At 35.1% G+C, this 19920-nt stretch overlaps 1 protein-coding gene across 1 annotated transcript; it reads left to right on the forward strand.

Annotated features, from left to right (window-relative positions):
• The first annotated feature begins 15747 nt into the window (after positions 1-15747).
• On the forward strand, positions 15748-18243 carry LOC143613160 (uncharacterized). Its single transcript, XM_077086946.1, has 3 exons — positions 15748-16180; positions 16439-16716; positions 17053-18243. The coding sequence occupies exons 1-3, from the start codon at positions 15748-15750 to the stop codon at positions 18241-18243; spliced, it is 1902 nt and encodes a 633-aa protein (XP_076943061.1).
• Positions 18244-19920: the final 1677 nt, after the last annotated feature.

The raw sequence follows: 19920 nt of genomic DNA on the forward strand, positions 1-19920 counted from the left end.
AAGGCATTAAATGAGGCTTCATCCATTCCCCTTTGATTAATCATTATCCCCCTTAGAATATTTATCATTTCTTCATTCTCCCAAGGGACAATAGGTTCATCTTGAGGTTCAGGTTTGACTTCTTGTGGGGTTGATGTGTCAACAGTAGGTACTTCGTCTAACATTTCCTTTTCACCTTGAATCTTCTGTTTCTCCCTTAGAGTCATTATCTTTCTTTTCTTTGTTGGAGGCTCAACAGATATTTCAGATTGTTTGGTACACCTCTCAATTTGTGCCCTCTTCAGCTTCTCTTTTCTTTTCAGTTTATTGTACTGGTCCAACACTGATTCTCTTGTCAAGTTCTCAACTATTTCAGGCTTCAATCCTTTCTCCAGCAGGTATCCACACATACCTCCAAACTTCTTTTTCAAATTTTCTATCTTTTCAATCTTTTCATTCTCCTTTACACACTTTTCAATCACTTTTGCTCTCTCACTGTTATAGAGATCTTGGAGTTGGTTAAATTTGTAATGTGTGAGATCCTTTTCTGAATAACCATGCCTTCTCAAATATTCTCTGTATTTTTGATCATCTCTGTTCTTTTGCTGCATGGCTCTTTTGATTTTGTCATTTTCTTCATCCAGTCTCTTCTTCAGTTCATCATCATTCAATTGAGCAATGCTCTCAAATTTCACACCAAGTGCCTTCAGCTTCATAATCACAGGATGTTTCATTCTGGCATTTAACAAGCTTTGCTCAATGTTATCCCTTTGTTCATCAGTCATTGTCACATGTGGGGACTCAACATTGGCAGTCTTGGCACTCTTTCCTTGATCATCATCAGAGTTATCATCATCTTCAGAATCCTTAGACTCATCCTCCTCTTCAGATGAATCATTTACAGCATCCTCAGACTCATCCTCCTTTCACCAGGTTGCAAGGTTTGCAATGGGACTGCCCTGATTGGGCTTGCATCATCATCCGGAGTTTCAACAAAGTATTTGTTCTTATCATCCCATTTGCCTCTCTTTTTGGATCTTTCATGCTCAGATTGTTCATATTCCCTCTTTCTTCTCATGTAGGTCTTAGTAAACCTATTGACTTTCTCAGCAAATTCTTCATACAGATTAGAAAGCCTTTCTTTCTTTTGTTGAATTGTTTCTGATCTTTGAGGTTGAGTCACATTTACTCTTTCTGACCAGCTGTCAGTTGTGTTTTTCTTTAGATCTTCTTTCACTTGCTCAGCCCATTTCTTGGCAGCCATTGCAACAATGGGATCAACAATTTCTTCTTCAATGATCATTTTAGTATTCAGATTGGTTGGTTCAGCAGTTTCTGTTGACTTTCTTTCTTGTTGACTTTGTGATTGAAACATGCTAACCACCATAGCTAAGGAATTTTCAGCTTCCTCAACTCTTTTTAACTTAATCAAGGCATCAATCACATCTTGATCAGCCACTTCTTCATTTATTACTTTGGCAAAATTGTCTTGATTGATCAAGGCTTCCTGCTCTTCCAGTTCTTCTGGAGTCAGGGTTTGGGCCAGTATCTCCCTTTCCCTTGTCTCTCTGATAATATTTTCTTGTTCTTTCAAGGGAGCAGCAGCAACAACATCATCTTTGAACAAAATGTCTTTCTCTGGATATGCCTTAACAGTCTCTTCTTCTGTGACCTTTTCTTTGCCTTTATCCATCCTTTTAGGCACTTCTTCCTCCTCATCAGTTTGCTGATAATCATCAATTTCTTTCTCAAGTGCTTCTAATTCAGGGTCATACTCTACCCTCTTGGAGCTTTCAGGTTGCTCAACTTCAGTAGTAATTGGCTCCTCATTAGTAATTGGCTCCTCAGTACCATATCACTGGTAGTCACTATCTCTTCATCATTAATCTTTTCAATCTCATCCTCTTTCTCAGCATTCTCTTCATTCCATTCAACATTCATTATTTCATCATTGAAATCATAATCTTGTTCTCCAATATCTGATTTGTCACCTTCATACTCATCATCTTCAACTCTCCTCTCCTCAATATCCTCCTCTCCATCATCATAAGCATTCAAAATCAGGTTCAAACTGTCTGCAGTGCCTACACCTATTTCAGTTTCAGTCTCAACATTTACCCTTGAGTCAGTTGGCACATTTTCATACTCCCCCTGTTTTTGGGCAGCTGAGGTCTTCTCAACCTCCTGCTCTAGGGATTTAATTCTCATTTCAGCTCTGACCAACTTCTCTATCAACATAACATTCTCCATAGTGACCTCCTCATTCCTCTTCTTCAATTCAGCATTTTCTTTTAATAAGTCCAAGTTTCTTAAGAATAGGTCTGTGTCAGAATGTGGGGTTGTAGGTGGTGATGTAGAAAATGGTTCATACTCAGGTGGGTCTTGGGTTGTGGTGTGAATTTGGAATATGGATAGTGGTGGTGATTGTGTATGAGGTGGGCTAGGAATGAATGGATCTGAGTGAATTGGGCTAGATGTTAGTGGTGTTTGTGGTGTTGAGGATATATGTGTTGATGTTTTAGGCTGTGATTGGCTTAAGGTTTTGGGTGGGGATTGAGTGGTTTGATGTGGTGGAGTTTGTGGTGGTGATGGTATAATGGGTTGGTCAATGGGTAATGGTGATTGTGGTGGAGTAGGAATAGGTTGTTCTAGTTCCTCAGGTCCTCCAGCCCCTCCTTCATTTCCATCATCAGCATTATCATCTCCGTCAGAGTCATCACTATCAATTCCAGAATCATCTTCCCCTCCTTCCTCCTCTGAGCTCAACTGAGGCACTGGCATCACATTCAAGACATGGTCCAACAACCATGGCAAGATCTAAAACGGAATATTTGAGTCAAATCTATTGGCAACACCTGGATTTCTGATTCTTCTGTATGTGTCAGGATTCTGCAGTAGGTGTGTAATGCCAATAGTGGGTAGATCTTGTAATTCATGGTTAAAGATTATCTGTAGGAATCTTGGGTACTGCAGAAATCTATCTACATCAGCTTTCTTCAAATTTGATACCAATCCCTCAAATATTATCTTTGAGAAATTAAATTGCAAATCATATATAATCCCCACAATGGCGTTTGCTAAATCATGACTCATCAGAGTCCACGATCCTTTTCGCGGAGCAAACCCCTATATCACATGATGAATAAGGAATCTATACAGCATCGGAAACATCCCTTTTTGAAACTGCCCATCATGTAGAGTTCCCTAATAACCCATCGTCTGCTCAAATATCCTCATCAAGTGAGTTGTATTGAAGTTTATTGGGTTATGATCATCATCATTCAACCGCAAGCATCTTCTTATCATTCTTTCAGTCACATTCACCGACCGTTTATATCATCCAAAAGTCTTGCAGATCTACAGAAATCTAATGAATGATTTCTGTAGATGATTGGACATTCAGTAAACGCAAAACTGACATTCGATCGAGCCATCCATGTAATCATTCTCGCCACCGGCTCGTTATCAGGTGTGACTTGTAATAGTGCACACATGCTATGCTTCTTCTCAAAGAAGCATTTGGATTGTTCTTCTTCTGCCATATCTGAACAACACAATCAAACATATTCAAAGTGAAATTAGTCATAAAGTTCAGTACTTTAAGCAATTTCGAGATATAAAAATGAAGAAGAAAAGAGAAAAATCATCAAGAACCTGTTCTTCGACAAGTTTATAACCTAAACAAATAAACAGAGTATTAGTAATCAAATACATAATCATAGCCCATTATAGTCTAATCGTGATCGGATAACACATTATTATTGCTTACCTAGTCGGAATTAGAGGGTTGATTCAAGTTAGGGTTTGGATTAGGAATGAATGCGATAAGTCGGTTTAGGTTTCTTTGTGAGTAAGCAGTTGCAGTGGAAGGAGAGAGAGGGAAAAGTAATATTGAAAAATTATGCCTAACTCCCTCTTATATACCTTTTGAAAGTGGGTTTTAAATGTTTTTTTGTCATTTAGTGAGTTATTAGCCGTCAAACAGTACCATTATCCACTTGATTATTTTAAAACATTTGTAAAACATATAACTCTTTATCATTTTAGGTTTAGCAAACCTTACTTGGAAAAGTAAACCTTTGCAAAGTCTACTCGGTATACTTCCACTTACACAAAGCTTACCCGATAAAAACATCAAACCTTGCTTGGAAAAATTTTTCATTATTACATTAATAGATTTACAAAGTTTGCCCGATTCCTTTCAACTTACAAACCTTGCTTGGTCAAGCTAAGTAATTTAAATTCAAGACACTATGAAGAAAGCTTACCCAAAATACCATATTTCTTGAGAACTTAATCACAAGGCAAATAATCAAGTATTAAATATCAAATAAACATCCTTGCTAGGAATCAATTAAGAAACCCATATTAATTTCTTAATTTTAAATTAATAGCTCAATCTAGAATAAACTCTATCAGAATAAGAATCATATTCAATCAAGCATACTTGGTTGCACAGTATTGCCGAGTAACCTTTTTAATGTGCCCGAACAACCCTCTTATGCAAAGTATACCCGAATAACCTTCCTAGAGTACAAAGTGTGCCTGGAAAAGAACTTCTAGCACACAGTGTACTTGGAAAGTCAAGTTTTGAAATTACCAAGTATATTGAGGGAACAAAAGTGTACCCGAAATATAAAATGTGCCCGGAAAACAAAGTTTGCCCGGAAAAACTTCTAATCTCAAAGAAATCATAAACACAAATATCACAGAGCATGCTAGGAATGAAATTAAAACACATAAACATTTAAGTGTGCTATAGTCTAAAATTTCAAAGAGCTTGCCCGAAAATCCTATGTTAGCTCTAAGCCTACTAGGATACACACATTCAACCATCTGGTATGCCTGAGAACTAAACTAAACAGTTAAGTCTACCCGAGAGACTTCAACATATCAAACCATACCCGAAAATGACAAACTTAAATAATAATATCTAAGTGTGCCCGGAAAGGTTAACAAACATTTCCTAACAACATATTCACACAAATCACAAAGCTTAATTGGTGTACTAAACTAAGTTCACAAAGTTTGCTAGGTATAACAATCATCATATAAAATGCAAAGCTTGCCCGGAACAAGAATTTCTTGTTAAAAGCTAGCTACATCACATAATCATCTTAAGACTTCAAGCTTGCTCGGGAAATTAGTACAATAGTGTACTCTACCCGGAAAGTGTAAACACTTCAAAGCATGCCTGAAAATCATAAACTCAGCCAAAAATGACTAAGCTTGCCCGGAAAGGTCATAAATCATCAAACCTTACCCGAAAATACATATTCAAACATATTCAACTGTTTTGTTCCCGGAAAGGTTATAAGACATCAAACCTTACCCGAACTCACATATTCAACATATTTAAGGCAAAATGCAACACTTTTTGACTTAAACCACTTGTCAAATTATATTCTTCATTAAGGATCATAGTTTAAGAGCAAATGGTGCATTCAAAGAACAAATTTCAGTCATATTTCTCTTCATAACAGTTTCTTCCATTTTCTGAGAAGATCTAAAGAATGGGATCATATTGACAAAGTAGCTTTCTCAATACTTCATTCTCAGCATTATTATGACAACATAGATAGGTTAACAGCAGGTATAAACTTAGCACGAATTTCATATCTTTTGGTGATACGATTAAGGTTCATTTAGTAGCTTAATGCATTAATGGTCAACACTGTGCTATGATGCCTCATATCTCTTCTCAAAGCTTATTTGGATTTCCCCAGATCACCCCAATTTGACTCCAACCTCCTGTATTTGATCAAAAATTGTTTTTGTATGACAGAACTTCTTGGATCTTTTTGTATTTTTTTTATTTTCAAACATATATAGAGGTTGAACGTTGGTCTTACTGTTAAATAACAAGCCTTTCATTCAAGATGAGACAGATTTTGTCAATATCTTTGTAGTTCTTGTTGTAACCCTCTTGTTTGATAAAATATTTAAAACACTAATCAACTTTTGGTTGATTTATTCAATCTTCCCCTTGTTTTTGATATTTTCTCAAATTTTCATTAAGCATGTTCTTTGTCATATTTAAAGATGTTTCATTTTTGGTTGACCAAATAACAACAGGCTTGTGTATGATGGGTAATCACTTTTCTGCCTATCATTTGGAGAGATTTATCTTGAGACATTCAAAGACAACTATGTATCTCCACATAAAGATTAGCATATTCATTATGTTTATATCACCTTAGATTTTACATCATCATAAGAAAGAAACCATACATGTTAATGACTATACTAAGGTCCTTTTAGCCTATTAAATCGTATGATTGGCTAAGTAGTCAATGTACTATCATTTCCCACATAAGTTCAGCTTAGTATTCGATCACCCCAATGTCTCTTAATTGGCAGGTAAATGGCTATCCTGTTTGACCACAAGTGGTCAACAGGACCAAACATACATGTGAATATATGTCATTTCAAAGTCAGAGCTATTGACTTAGTTTTAGGTGAAGGAATAAGAAACAAGTCATAATTGCCCCAAATGCATTCAGTTTTCAGGTCAATGCCTATCCTATGAATCTGTTAGAGATTTAAGGACCAAACATACACAAGTGCATGTCCTTCCAACTAGGCAAATGACATTATTTTTCAGCAAAATAACTACTCGAGAATTTTCTTTAAAAATCCTTCTTTTAAACTTCTTTAAAGCTTGAACTGAATAATCTTATCATATCTCTACACCATTAATCAACATGCTCATGTTTTGACCAAAATAAACTATTTATGCAAAATTCATCAGAAAACTTCATTTTATCACTTACTTTTGACATAAGACTCATTTTGACATAAACAGTTGTCACACATAAACAAATCTTAATCAAACTTAATATTATCAAGACAAGTAAACAGTACTAACTTTCAAGGTCTATCCTATCTTAATAACATCAGAAGATCAGATAAAGCACATATTCAAGCAATTAAGCAATGATGTCAGATAAGCTTTCATTAACAAGTAATTCATAACAAGAACACTTATCCTAACATCACACATGCACATCAACTGATAAACATGCAAACATATCAATCATGTCAAATTTTGCACACATAATCAGTTAAATCACATAACAGTTAACATATCAAGCAGCATAATCAATCACATTCACTAAACATTCATTATGTGTGACCTCTAACAAAATAATTAGTTAGCACATAGAGGTACACAACTAGGCACACATCCTTAATCAGATTTCATCAGAGTTGATCATTCCCAGGGCTTTCAGAAGAAAGTTGAACCTGGTTCTATCAAGTGGTTTGGTGAATAGGTCAGCCAAATTGTCACTTGTATCAACTCTTTGCATCTCAATCAAACCTTTTTCACTGCAATCTCTTATGAAGTGATGTCTGATTTCAATGTGCTTAGTTTTAGAATGTTGAACTGGATTCATAACAGTAAAATATGCAGCAGTGTTGTCAATAAGAATAGGGGTGATCAGAAAATTCAAACCATAGTCTGGCATCTGATTTTGAATCCATAGAACTTGTGCACAGCATGCAGATGCAGCAATGTATTCAGCTTATGCAGTGGATATTGAGACAGTAGTCTGCTTTTTGCATTGCCATGACACTACCTTTCACCCAAAAATTAACATCCTCCTGAGGTTGACTTTCTGCTCATGTTACAGCCATCATAATCATTGTCTGTGTAAGCAATAAGATCAAAAGATTTATTCTTTGGATACCAAATTCCCAAGTCTGGTCTTCCCTTCAAATATCTAAAAATTCTCTTCACAGCATTCATATGGGAGACTTTTGGATTTGATTGGAATCTTGCACAAACACATACGACAAACATGATATCTGGTCTTGTTGTAGTAAGGTACCTCGGGGATCCAATTTTGGCTCTATATTCTTGTTCATCTACAGGCTCCCCCTTTTCATCAGCAATCATCTTTTATTTAGTGTCCATTGGAGTTGAAGCAGTTTTGTATTCATGACAATTGAACTTGTTCAAAATGTCCTGCACATATTTGGTCTGGTAAATGAAGATCCCTTCAGCTTTCTGTTGAACTTGCAATCCAAGGAAGAAGTTCATTTCTCCCATAGACCTCATGCTGTATTTGGACTTCAGTACCCCTTCAAACTCCATGCACATTTGTTCATTTTTAGATCTAAAGATGATGTCATCCACATATACTTGTAACAGAAGCAAATCTGATCCCTCTCTTTTGTAGAAGAGCGTCTTGTCAATGGCTCCTCTTTTAAAGCCATTTTCAAGAAGATGATTTGACAACTCATCATACCAAGCTCTAGGAGCTTGATGCAATCCATATAGGGTTTTGTTCAACTTATACACCCTGTTTGGATACAAAGGATCCTCAAAACCTGGAGGTTGAGCTACATATACCTCTTCATCAATCTTTCCATTTAGGAATGCAGACTTAACGTCAAGCTGGAACACCTTAATGTTCTTTGAGGCAGCATACGCAAGAAAGACCCTGATAGCTTCAAGTCTTTAAACAGGTGCAAAGACTTCCTCAAAGTCAATTCCTTCTTCTTGAAGACATCCCAGTGCCACAAGTCTAGCTTTATTCTTAATCACCAAACCCCTCTCATCCCTTTTGTTTCTAAAAACCCATTTGGTTTCTATTGCATATCTGTCTGTTGGCCTATCAACAAGATCCCACACATGTAGATCTCTGAACTGTGCCAGTTCCTCCGGCATTGCTTCCACCCAACTATTGTCTTTTAGTGCTTGAGCAATGTTCTTTGGTTCTATTTGGGATAGAAAGCATGAGTAAAGACAGATGTTTGCAATTTCAGAATGACTTCTTGTGACTCTTTCATGCAAATCCCCAATGATTTTTTCAGAAGGGTGATTCTTTTCCACATAAGGAGTTTGTACAATCATATCTATAGACGCATTTGTGTCAATGATCAAATCAGTTTCTACATCATGAAATTCTGGTGCTTTTTCATTATGCTGTCCTGAAGTAGATGCACCAAAGTTTTCTAAATTCAGTCTTTGAAACAGATCTTGAAATCTTATAGTAGATAAAGCTTCTTCTTCACTTGTTTGGTTACTTGTATTTCCCTCAGTCTGAAGTTGATCATTATGTATATCTGAATTGTCTTGATTAATCTCAGAATGATCATGTTCAGGACTGTGACTGTTTTCTTGATTATTTTCTTGATCTTGTTCAACCACATTACTTGAGATTTCTTCACAAAAGTATATTCCTTTTCTTTTCTAGCAACATTCTTCCATAATTCTTCCAAGTCCAATGGTTTCTTCTTCTTCTCTTCAATTTCACTGGTCTTGTATAATGAGTCATCAAAGTCTTCAGGATAAATCTTGAAGGACCTTATCAACTTTTCATGATCAAACAGCCATGCTGCACCATCAACTGCGTTGAATTGATTTTCATTAAAGATGATGTCAGATGATTCTATAACACTCAAATGGTCTTTCACATATACTCTGTAAGATTTTGAGTGTGTAGAATATCCAACAAAGAAACAATCTAGGGATTTTGTTTGAAACTTGTTCAAATAGTCCCTTGTGTTCAGAAGAAAACATTTGCATCCAAAGGGCTTGAAAAACTTGATATAAGGCTTTCTGTTGTGGAATATTTCATATGGAGTTTTGTTATGCCTTTTGTTGACAAGTACCCTATTCTTAACATAGCAGGCATTATTTATGGCTTCCGCCCAAAATGTAACAGGTAAATTAGCATCTGCTAACATGGTTCTTGCAGCTTCTTTCAAAGTTCTATTTCTTCTTTCTACAACACCATTTTGTTTAGGAGTTCTAAGAGCTGAGAATTGTTGAATGATTCCTTTTGCTATACAAAATTCTTGCATAACTCCATTCTTGAACTCTGTACCATTGTCACTTCTCATCATTTTAACCTTCTTATTCAATTTGTTCTCAATCATTGTTACACTACCCTTAATCAACTCTGCAGTCTCATCCTTGGTACTTAGGAAATAAACCCAAGTATATCTTGAATAGTCATCAATGATCACAATACAATATCTTTTCTTTCCTATACTTGTCACACTCACAGGACTAAAGAGATCCATGTGAAGTAATTCAAGTACTTGATCAATTGAGTTGATGAGCTTTTGCTTATGAGTAGATTTGTGTTGTTTTCCTTTTTGGCATGAACTACAAAGATCTTCCAATTTGAACTCTCTTGTAGGCAAACCTATTACATGCTCACCTTTGACAAGTCTATTCATGTTCTTTAAGTTCACATGACAAAGTTTCCTATGCCACAATTTTGACTCATTTTTAGTTGCTTTGGACACAAAACCTGCACCTCCTCTTGAAACAACTTCTTTCATATTCAATTCATATAATTTGCCATTTCTTGGTGCCATCATTATAATCATTTCAGGTGGAATCACAAACTCAGGTTTTAGGATGAAACAGTGGAAATCATCAAAACTGACTTTGTAACCCTTGTTACACATTGTGATATACTCAGTAGATTATACTGAAGACCTTCAACATGAAATACATTATCAAATGAAACTTTTCCATTTGTTAAGATTCCTTTTCCAACAATCTTTCCACCATTCTCATCACTTCCAAATGCTACAGGACCTTCAAACTTTTCTTCATAAATGACAAGAGATCTCTTTTCACAAGTCATGTGCCTAGAACATCCACTATCCATATACCCTATGTCATTCAGAGGAATGGATTGTCCCTGCACAAAAGAAAGAGTTTGATTAGTTTCAGTAGCAGCTTGGGAAGTGAGTGTTGTAGGTTCAGGATCTTCATGAGTGACTTTTATATTGTCTGAATTGTCTGTTTCATAACCACACTCTCTTGGGGTTTTAACAAATAAGGTTGAGCTTAGACAGTCTTCTGATGCATTGTCACACTCCTTCAACACATAGTCTTTCTTATCAGAGTAGTCTCTTACATCAGTAATTGTCTCAACCTTGGTTTCAGTCTTAGGTTTCCAAAGGAATCCTTTAGTTTCAAATCCATGTTTCATCAGAAAATTTTCATCACCAGTGAGTTCTGTTGGTTTCTTTCTAGGAAATGCATCTCTTTTTCTTGTCTTCTCACTACTTGATGATCCTTGAGAACTATCAGATTTGACAGATTGAGTATCCTTTTTAGGGATGATTCTCAAGGGTTGAGAGTTCTGTTTGACATTTCTCTCATGTTTCACAGAAGATTTACTCCTTTGAGCATGCTTAGCCACATGTTTCTTGGCTTTCATTGAAGGCTTTTGGCTTTCTTTCTTCAGAACTTCCTTTTCACAAACTTTTCCCTTTCCCAGGTACTCATCATACTTTTGCTTGTACACAACAAAGTCTTGTCCATACTTTGTTTCATCTGGGACATGAAAAAGCTTGAATTTGAGTCTTTCATTACAAGATTCTGTATGATGACCATACTCATCACACTTCTTGCACCAAACCTTTCCTTTGTATCTTTCATGTTCCTTTTCTTTCTTGAATCTTTCACTTGGTCTGGGTTCTTTGACTCCAATGGTCTTCTGATTTTTTTAGACTATCAAAGTTGATTGAGAAAGGGACAAACTCCTCAATCTTGATGTCTTGTCTTTCAGACTTGCTCTTTAGAAACACAATTTTTTGCATATTCAGTTGTTCTTCATATTGACTCTCTCTATGTCTTGATTGTCTCTTCTCATATTCTTCCATTGTTTCCACTTCTCCAATATCAAGGACTTCATGATTAGAGAAAAAGGATAAACAGGGATAAAGTTTTCAACATCCACATTTTCTTTTACCCTATTTTTGTTTTTCTGCTTTATCTTTTCCAATACTGCTTGGCTTGGAGGCCTTACAGCATTATAATTTACCTTCTTCATTTCACGTATGTCAAAGGACACATGCTCTCTCTTTGTTCTTTCATTCTGTTTCTTCATTCTTGATGTGACAAGTGGATACATTGGAAGTTTGTCAATGGATTCTGGTTTCTTGTATTTTCTTCCTCTTTCAGCAGCTTTGATTTCCTCATTAGTGACTTGATCACTTAAATCACTCAAGTCATCTTGATTCAAATCAATTGAATCAAAGTCATCTTTAGAGACTTGAACTCCAATTGACTTTTCTTCTTTCAAATCTTTCTTCACAACAAAGTCTTCTTCTTCACTCACCTCAACATTCTTATACAAATCCACTAGTTCTTCTTTGTCTTGAAAAACATCTTTGAATTGTTGTAGATATGCATTTCATTTTTCTTTATCAACTTTTGGCATAAAGTTGTTGTTGAAAGGTGGTGGTACTGCTTTGTACTTGTCTTCTTCCTTAACTTGGTTTAAGATTCCACAGATGTTTCCAGTGGAAACCAAGTTTTTCAAGAATTCATTGTCTACTTGCAACTTAGTGTTTTGCACCTTCTCTTCTATTATCATCTTCTTCAACCCATTTATTTCAGTGGTGAACCTTTTCTGAGCTCTGTAACTGTTTACACAGTCTTCTTTCAAACTTTTCATTCTTTCTTCACTTATCAGTTCACTTGCCTCATATGCATTTATGATACTTTGTTTCTTAAAACACTCACATTCCACCTTGCCTACTTTCATTTTCAAATCATTGATAACTTCAGTTAGATTTAATAGTAGAAGCAGAATGTACCTGAGAAGATGATCCAGTTTCTTTCTCAATTATGGCCATGAATGCCACATTTGATTTCTTGATATCATCTGCATTGTCTTCTTCATGATTGCTCCAATCAAAGTTGCCCTCATGCTGTGTAGTTACAGCAATATTTCCTTGATTTCTGATCTGATGTTGGTTGGCTGGAATAGTGTTGTTTGGACCATTTTGAAGGTTTTGGTTGTTGTTTCTATGAAAACCTTGATTCTGAGGCACTCCTTGATCATGATTGTTCATTTGAGGCTGAAAGTTCTTGAAGTTGGGATTATAGTTGTTGGGATTGTTGTTAAAGTTGTTGTTGAAGTTGTTGTTATTGGGTCACTGCTGATTCTGTTGATATTGAGGCTGCTGATTTCTTGCTTAGTTTTGAAATTGGTTCATTTGAAAGTTTCTTGGCATGTTACACTCTCTTGCAAAATGACCAGGCTGTTGACAATTATAGCAAATGGCTTTTGACTTATCAAAACCAATTCTTTCATTAGGCCCTGAGAGGAGTGACCTACCAGTCCTATTGTAAAGCCTCTTCCTTCTAAGAGCCAACATGGCTGCTTGCCACTTCAAATCCATGTACTCCAAATCATCAACATCTATATGCTCAAGATCCTCTTGTACCACACTTGTGTGAATCAAATTCTTTGCAACAAATGCATTATATGTTTCTGTAAACATTGAAAGCAAGGCCTGTGTTTCACTGCCATGACCATGTCCACCACTACTATGAGGTACATTCCCACTTGCCAATGAGGCAGAATCAGTGTCATCAATCAGTTGAACATTGAATCTTTGATGGTTACCAAGATTACTTGTGCTACCACCAACAAAAGATTTTGGAGTGTCAGTACTATGCTCAACTGGTTCTTCAATAATAGGAATCTGCTGTTGATTCTTGGTAGTCATATTACCCATAGGTGCAATCGATGCATTTGAAACATTGAAGCATAGTCTTTCCTCCTTAATCATCTCATTCTCTATCATCTCTATCTCTGCTGCTTAAAGAAAGCATACTACATCATCCAATTTCAAGTCATTGAAGTTGTGCTTCTGAAGGATGAATTTGCAAGCAGTGTACCATTCCTTTGGCATAGAGTTGAGCAGCTTGGTATTCAGGTCAAAGTCAGTCATGACATAGTCTGTGGTTCTGAGATCACTCACTATTACTAAGAACCTTTCCAGAATAGACTTCAACCTTTCTCCATCTTTATACTTAAATCTTTCTAGCTGCTGCTTCAATCTCTGCTTCTTGATGTTTTTGAGCACAACATTTCCCTCAAACATTTCAAGTATTGCATCATACATTGCCTTGGCATTGGGATGATGTGCAACCTTGGTAAGTATTTCCCAAGACAGACCTAGCTTTAACATAGCTAAAGCCTTGTCATCTACTTTCCTCATTCTTTCTCTCACAGCAGCAGTTGCAGCTGTATTGCACCTTCCTCTTCAGTGCCTTGTGGACCATTCTCGATGGAGTTCCACATATTAACATCATTATAGCAAACGGCTGCTTCAACCAAGACCTTCCATTTTGTGAAATTTTCTTGTCCATACAGTCTAGGAATCTTGTTAGTAGACACTTCTTGTTCTTCGTAACCAGACATTTTGTGAAATCAAAAATAATTTCTTTGTAAAAACAGAGTTCAAAAATAATCAGATCTGAAAACCGGTTTTCAGATCTGAATTGTCTGATGCGATTAGAACAAGATTTAAATGTAAAAATTAAAGCTTTAAACGAAATAAGGAAGAGAAAACACCAAATAATTGTAGATCTGGAAGAAAAATGAAGAACAGAACTGCTGACGTCACTTTTCAATGGAATAGTGGTCTGCTGACGTCATCTTTCTTCAAATCTTCAATCAGCAACAATCTTTCCAAAATAGCAGCAACAAGCTCTGATACAACTTGTCAGGTCCCCGATTTCAGCTGGATCTTACTCAAATCATGTCATAACTCACACAAATAGATGTGTCGACAATGGAGTTAATGACGGGTTGCTATATTTAGAAAGATTACCGTTTGTTAAAGGCGGAATCAATAAAAAACAGGGTAGTTGCAATTAATAATCAAAGGTAACTAACACACTCAGGATTCACTCAAAAGATTTCCATTTATATAAAATTCATCATACAAAGGGTAATCGATTTAGGGTTTCTTGAGGGAGAGTTTTATCCGTACTATTCTAGGACTGCCGTCACTTTCGAGAAATATTCTTTCTTATCCGAAAAGTGTAAAGGCACAGAATTCCTAGCTGGTCCTTAGGCGGCGTGCCCTAAAACATTCTATTTATAGGCCTGCCACCCTAGGACAGCTGTCATTCCTTTTAGAAACCCCAAACGTAAACACATATTCAAATTAAATAATCAGAAATATTCTAAGTGTAAAACAAGTCTTCCGGGTAGGCTTTGCAGCAATCTTCATTCTCCAGGTAGGCTGTGTACTCTGCCATCCTTCAGGACTTGGTAACAAAGAAGTGTGCCCGGGATCAGTTTCCGGGTAGACTTTACTTGAAGAGTAATTTACCAAGTAAAATACTTACCGGGTAGACTTCAATCTTCTTGACTTTGCCAGAAAAACCCTTACGAGTAACCTTGTTCTTCGATGGTCCATTCAACTCTTTGCTAGAAATTAACTTATTAGCAAAGTGTGCTCGGTAGCATTGTTCCTTGCTTGAGTTGAATCTTGCCCGATATTACTTAAAGATATTCCATTAAATCATCAAGCCTACTTGGACCATTATTATTAATGAATACCTTGCCCAGTCTTTCAATCACTTGGTTTCGTGAGCTTGGATAGCCAAAAGCTTACTCAGGAGTGAACTTTACTTGGATTTGAATAACAGACTTGCTTGATAAAGATAACGGGCAATATGTTGTTAAGTCAGATATAATGATGGATAACCGAACTGTTGTTCCATTCAACAAGACTTTATTAAAACAATTTCAAGCACATATTAATGTTGAGTGGTGTAATCAAGATGGATCGATAAAGTATTTGTTCAAATACATTAATAAGGGTCCAGACCGAGCAACAATTTCTCTTGAAGAAAATAACAATGTTGATAACCCGGATCCTAATTTAGATGAAATCAATGCGTTTTATGTTTGTAGATATGTCTCTGCATGCGAGGCAACATGGAGGATATTTTGATTTGATGTGCATTATAGGATTCCGTCTGTTATGAGACTTGCTTTTCATTTACCCGGTGAGCAACATGTAATATATGGTGCTAACGAAGATATTGAAGATATTTTAAACAAGACAACTAATGCTTCTTTGATGTTTACCGGTTGGTTTGAGTGTAATAAAAACCATGACCTTTCAAAAACACTCACATACGCAGAGTTTCCAACTAAGTATGCTTGGAAAAAACAGTTACGTAAATCGGAACCTCGCCTAAGGGGTTTCGCAATAGGTAGAGTTCATGCTGTTCCGCCGGCATTCGACGAGGCTTACTATCTAAGGATATTATTAAATAAGGTTAAAGGCCCAGAATGTTTTGAAGACATTCGAACATTTGATGGAGTTGTGTTTGAAACTTTTCGAGATGCATGTTACAAAAGAGGTCTTTTAGATGATGACAAAGAATACATAGAAGCCATTGAAAATGCAAGTCATACCTCTACCGGATATTATTTAAGAAATTTATTTGCTACAATGTTGATTACTTATAGTTAATCTAGACCTCATTTTGTTTGGGAAAGCACTTGGCAACTTTTAGTTGACGGTATACTATATAAACAACAAAAAGATCAAAATAACCCAGGTACGATTAACTCATTTTTAAATTTTTTCAGTTATAGAAAATATGTAATATCCATTAATATTTCATAAATATTTATTTAATTAATTTGTTTTTATTTATTTTCAGGTTTGATTCTTAATGAACAACAGTTAAAAAACCTAGCACTCCTCGAAATTGAAAATTTTTTAATTTCAAACAACTCCAGTCTTAGAAGATATCAACAAATGGAATTTCCAAATATGAAGACAATTTCACGAGCAACTAATCCGTTAATGGTGGAAGAGCTCTCATATGATACCGAGACCATGAATAACGAATTTAATAATCTGTTTGATTCGTTAACAGATGAACAACGAGGGGTTTATAACGAAATAATGAGTGCTTTGATTGATAAAAAAGGTGGAGTATATTTTGTTTATGGTTACGGCGGTACTGGAAAAATTTATTTATTGAAAACCTTATATGCATCGATAAGGTCAAAAGGAGAAGTTGTGTTGAATATCGCTTCAAGTGGTATAGCTTCTTTGCTTTAGGAGGATGGAAGAACCGCACATTCGAGATTTTTAATACCTATTAATTTGACCGAAGATTCCATTTGTCCGGTAATATTACAACCTAGTTTATGTTAATTTTTATTTGAATCATTTTTTGAGTATATATGGGTTTATTTGTTATTCCAGTATCAATTTCCTTTTAAATATCTTACTTTGTTTTTGCTTTTTTATTCTTTCATAAATTAGGTTAAAGGAAATACCGACGTATATGAGTTATTGAAAAAGACAAGCTTAATAATTTGGGATGAAGCACCCATGATTCATAAGCATGCTTTTGAGGCGTTCGATAGGACTTTAAATGATGTTATGCATGGTGATTCTGGTAATTCTTCTGAAGCCGTTTTTGGAGGTATGGTTGTTGTTTTTGGTGTTGATTTTCGCCAAATTTTGCCCGTTGTAACCAACGGTACAAGAAGTGAATGTGTCAATGCTTGCATAAATTCTTCTTATATCTGGTCAAAATGTAAAGTTTTTAAACTAATTAAGAACATGAGGCTTACAGTTGGATGTCGATCTTCAGACGTTGAAAACATCAGAGAGTTTGTTGATTGGTTATTAGACATAAGTCAAGGAAACGTTGGTGGACCAATTGACGGACAGTCGGTTATTGATATTCCAGACGATCTTTTGATATTGAACTCAATTGATCCCATGGGTGATTTAATAACCTTTGTATATCCTAATATATTAGATAGATTCAACGAACTTACTTACTTTCAGAATCGTGCACTGTTGGCACCTTTGAATGAGGTTGTTCAAGAAATTAATGAACGTATGTTAGCCATATTTCCTGGTGAAGAAGTTGAGTATCTAAGTTCCGACAGTTTAGCTGAATGTGAAGACGTTTCAGAAGATTTTGATCCACACTTGTACTCTCCTGATTTGTTAAATGGTTTAAAGATGTCAAGAATGCCCCATCATAGATTGGTCCTCAAAGTTGGTGTTCCAATCATGCTATTAAGGAATATTAATCATAAAAAGGGTTTGTGCAATGGAACGCGCCTTCAAGTTGTTAGTCTCGGTAGGCGTGTAATTGATGCTAAAGTTGTCTCTGGTACGAATATAGGATATCGTACTCTAATTAGTCAAGTAACTCTTACACCAACTGATAAGAAACTTCCTTTTAGATTAAAAAGAAAACAGTTTCCTATCTTAGTATGTTTTGCCATGACAATCAACAAGAGTCAAGGTCAATCTTTGTCAAGAGTTGGATTGTATCTTAAAGATCCAGTATTTTCACATGGTCAACTTTATGTCGCTTTGTCAAGAGTGAAGAGTCGAGATGGTATTAAGTTAGTGATATTCGACAAAGAATCAAAGCTTACAAATAAAACAACAAATGTTGTGTACAAGGAGATTTTTGGAAACGTAGAATGAAAACATAGTGAATTTGTCACGTCTTTGAAATTGTTCTATTTAACACTTATTGTTATCATGTAACTTTTTTTCGTCTATACTTTTTTTGTTCTATACTTTTGTTTGTTATCATATCTTAAAAATTGTTATTAAGTTATAAATAAATATTTAATGTTAATATATACAAAAAATATCCGGATTCAAATGTGTAATAACATACCATTGTTTATATGAGTATTTCAATTTTAACTTAAAGTATTAAAAATAGTAAATATAATATTTAACAAAATATTAGAAATATAGGGTAACTATGCATGATATACTCATTAGATAGATATAATGATTTATATCTTTGGTAACTAAACCGTCACTTCATTTTTGTATTTTATAATTATCAATTTAATTCATCATCATCATCTTCTTCTTCTTTTACACTCGAAAGGTTTTCATAAAAAAATTAATTGGAAAAAAATGTCTACCATTGTCAATTGGAAGTTCTCTACTGTTTTACGTAAGTATGAATTTCTTTAGCGATTTACTCATGATACACAAAGATAATATTGAATCTGTGATGATGTTTAATAACCTCCTTAAACATCTGATTCATGAGATTGGTGTTCGGAAACTTTTACCATGTCTAGAGGAAAACAATCTCATAAATCTCTTACATCATTACCTTGCTGATCTTCACCAAGATGTTTTACCGTTTGAACATGTTAGGGATTGGTATTTTTATCCTAATCAAAACAAAGTTGTTATAAAGTTTGAGAATGGCCAGTACAAAAATTTGCATCCTAAACAACTTTTATCAAGTGATGATTTGTTCCTTTTGAGAGAGCTAGATATGTTAAAGTTATGTAGTCATAGAAAAGAAATTGCACATGTTGAGTTGGAAAGGGAGGTTGGTTTGAAGGTTAAATGGTTAGATGAGTGTGCAAACTATGAAAGTGATTATGATGGTTATCCGGAAAGTTTGTTGTCCGATGACGAAGGAGAAGGTAATATATTAATGCTTTAGATATTCTTCATAGATTTAATAAAAGAAGTATATTGTCAACATCTTTTTAGACCAACTAACAAGTATTTTTATGAACTTTTGATTTGTAGGTTGTACATAGCAACTTTGTAATGCTTAGATGTTAGTAATTATTAAACATGTTGTTATGTTAAGTTTAATTTAATTGAATATTTTGTTGTTTTTATAACTTTTCAGGTTATTAGAAAGTGGAAGTTTATGTTTGTATAACTTTTGAAGACTTTGATGATTTTTGAATATCAAAGAAGATGTTTAGTGTTTTTGTTAATGTCTTTTGGTTGTTTTGTTTCAATTAACTTATTGTAACTTTAAAGTTTGAATCTTAAGAAAATGTAATTTTATAAATATTTTGGTAACAAAACATGAAGCAGTAGTATGTTAACTTAAATCTATGTATAAGTTGATTTTTTGTATTGACATGTTATTCCACCCGCGTGACTAATAAATATTAATACAAAGAATGAGCCTTCATACGGTTGAATAACTCACCCTATATGCTGACAAACCCAACAACACAGGCATATGGCATCCAAAATAAGAGTACAGGTCTCGTACACTTAGAGCCAAAGCATGTTATTATCAAACATTATTTTCTCTTTATTTGTTCTCCCGGACTACATTATTAAATTATCTTCTGTAAAACGTAATCTCCAAACACCATC

The sequence above is a fragment of the Bidens hawaiensis genome, unplaced genomic scaffold (assembly GCF_021521415.1).
Source record: "Bidens hawaiensis isolate Kalapana, Puna unplaced genomic scaffold, B.hawaiensis_p1.1 tig00002265_1, whole genome shotgun sequence".
Classification (NCBI taxonomy): Eukaryota; Viridiplantae; Streptophyta; class Magnoliopsida; order Asterales; family Asteraceae; genus Bidens; species Bidens hawaiensis.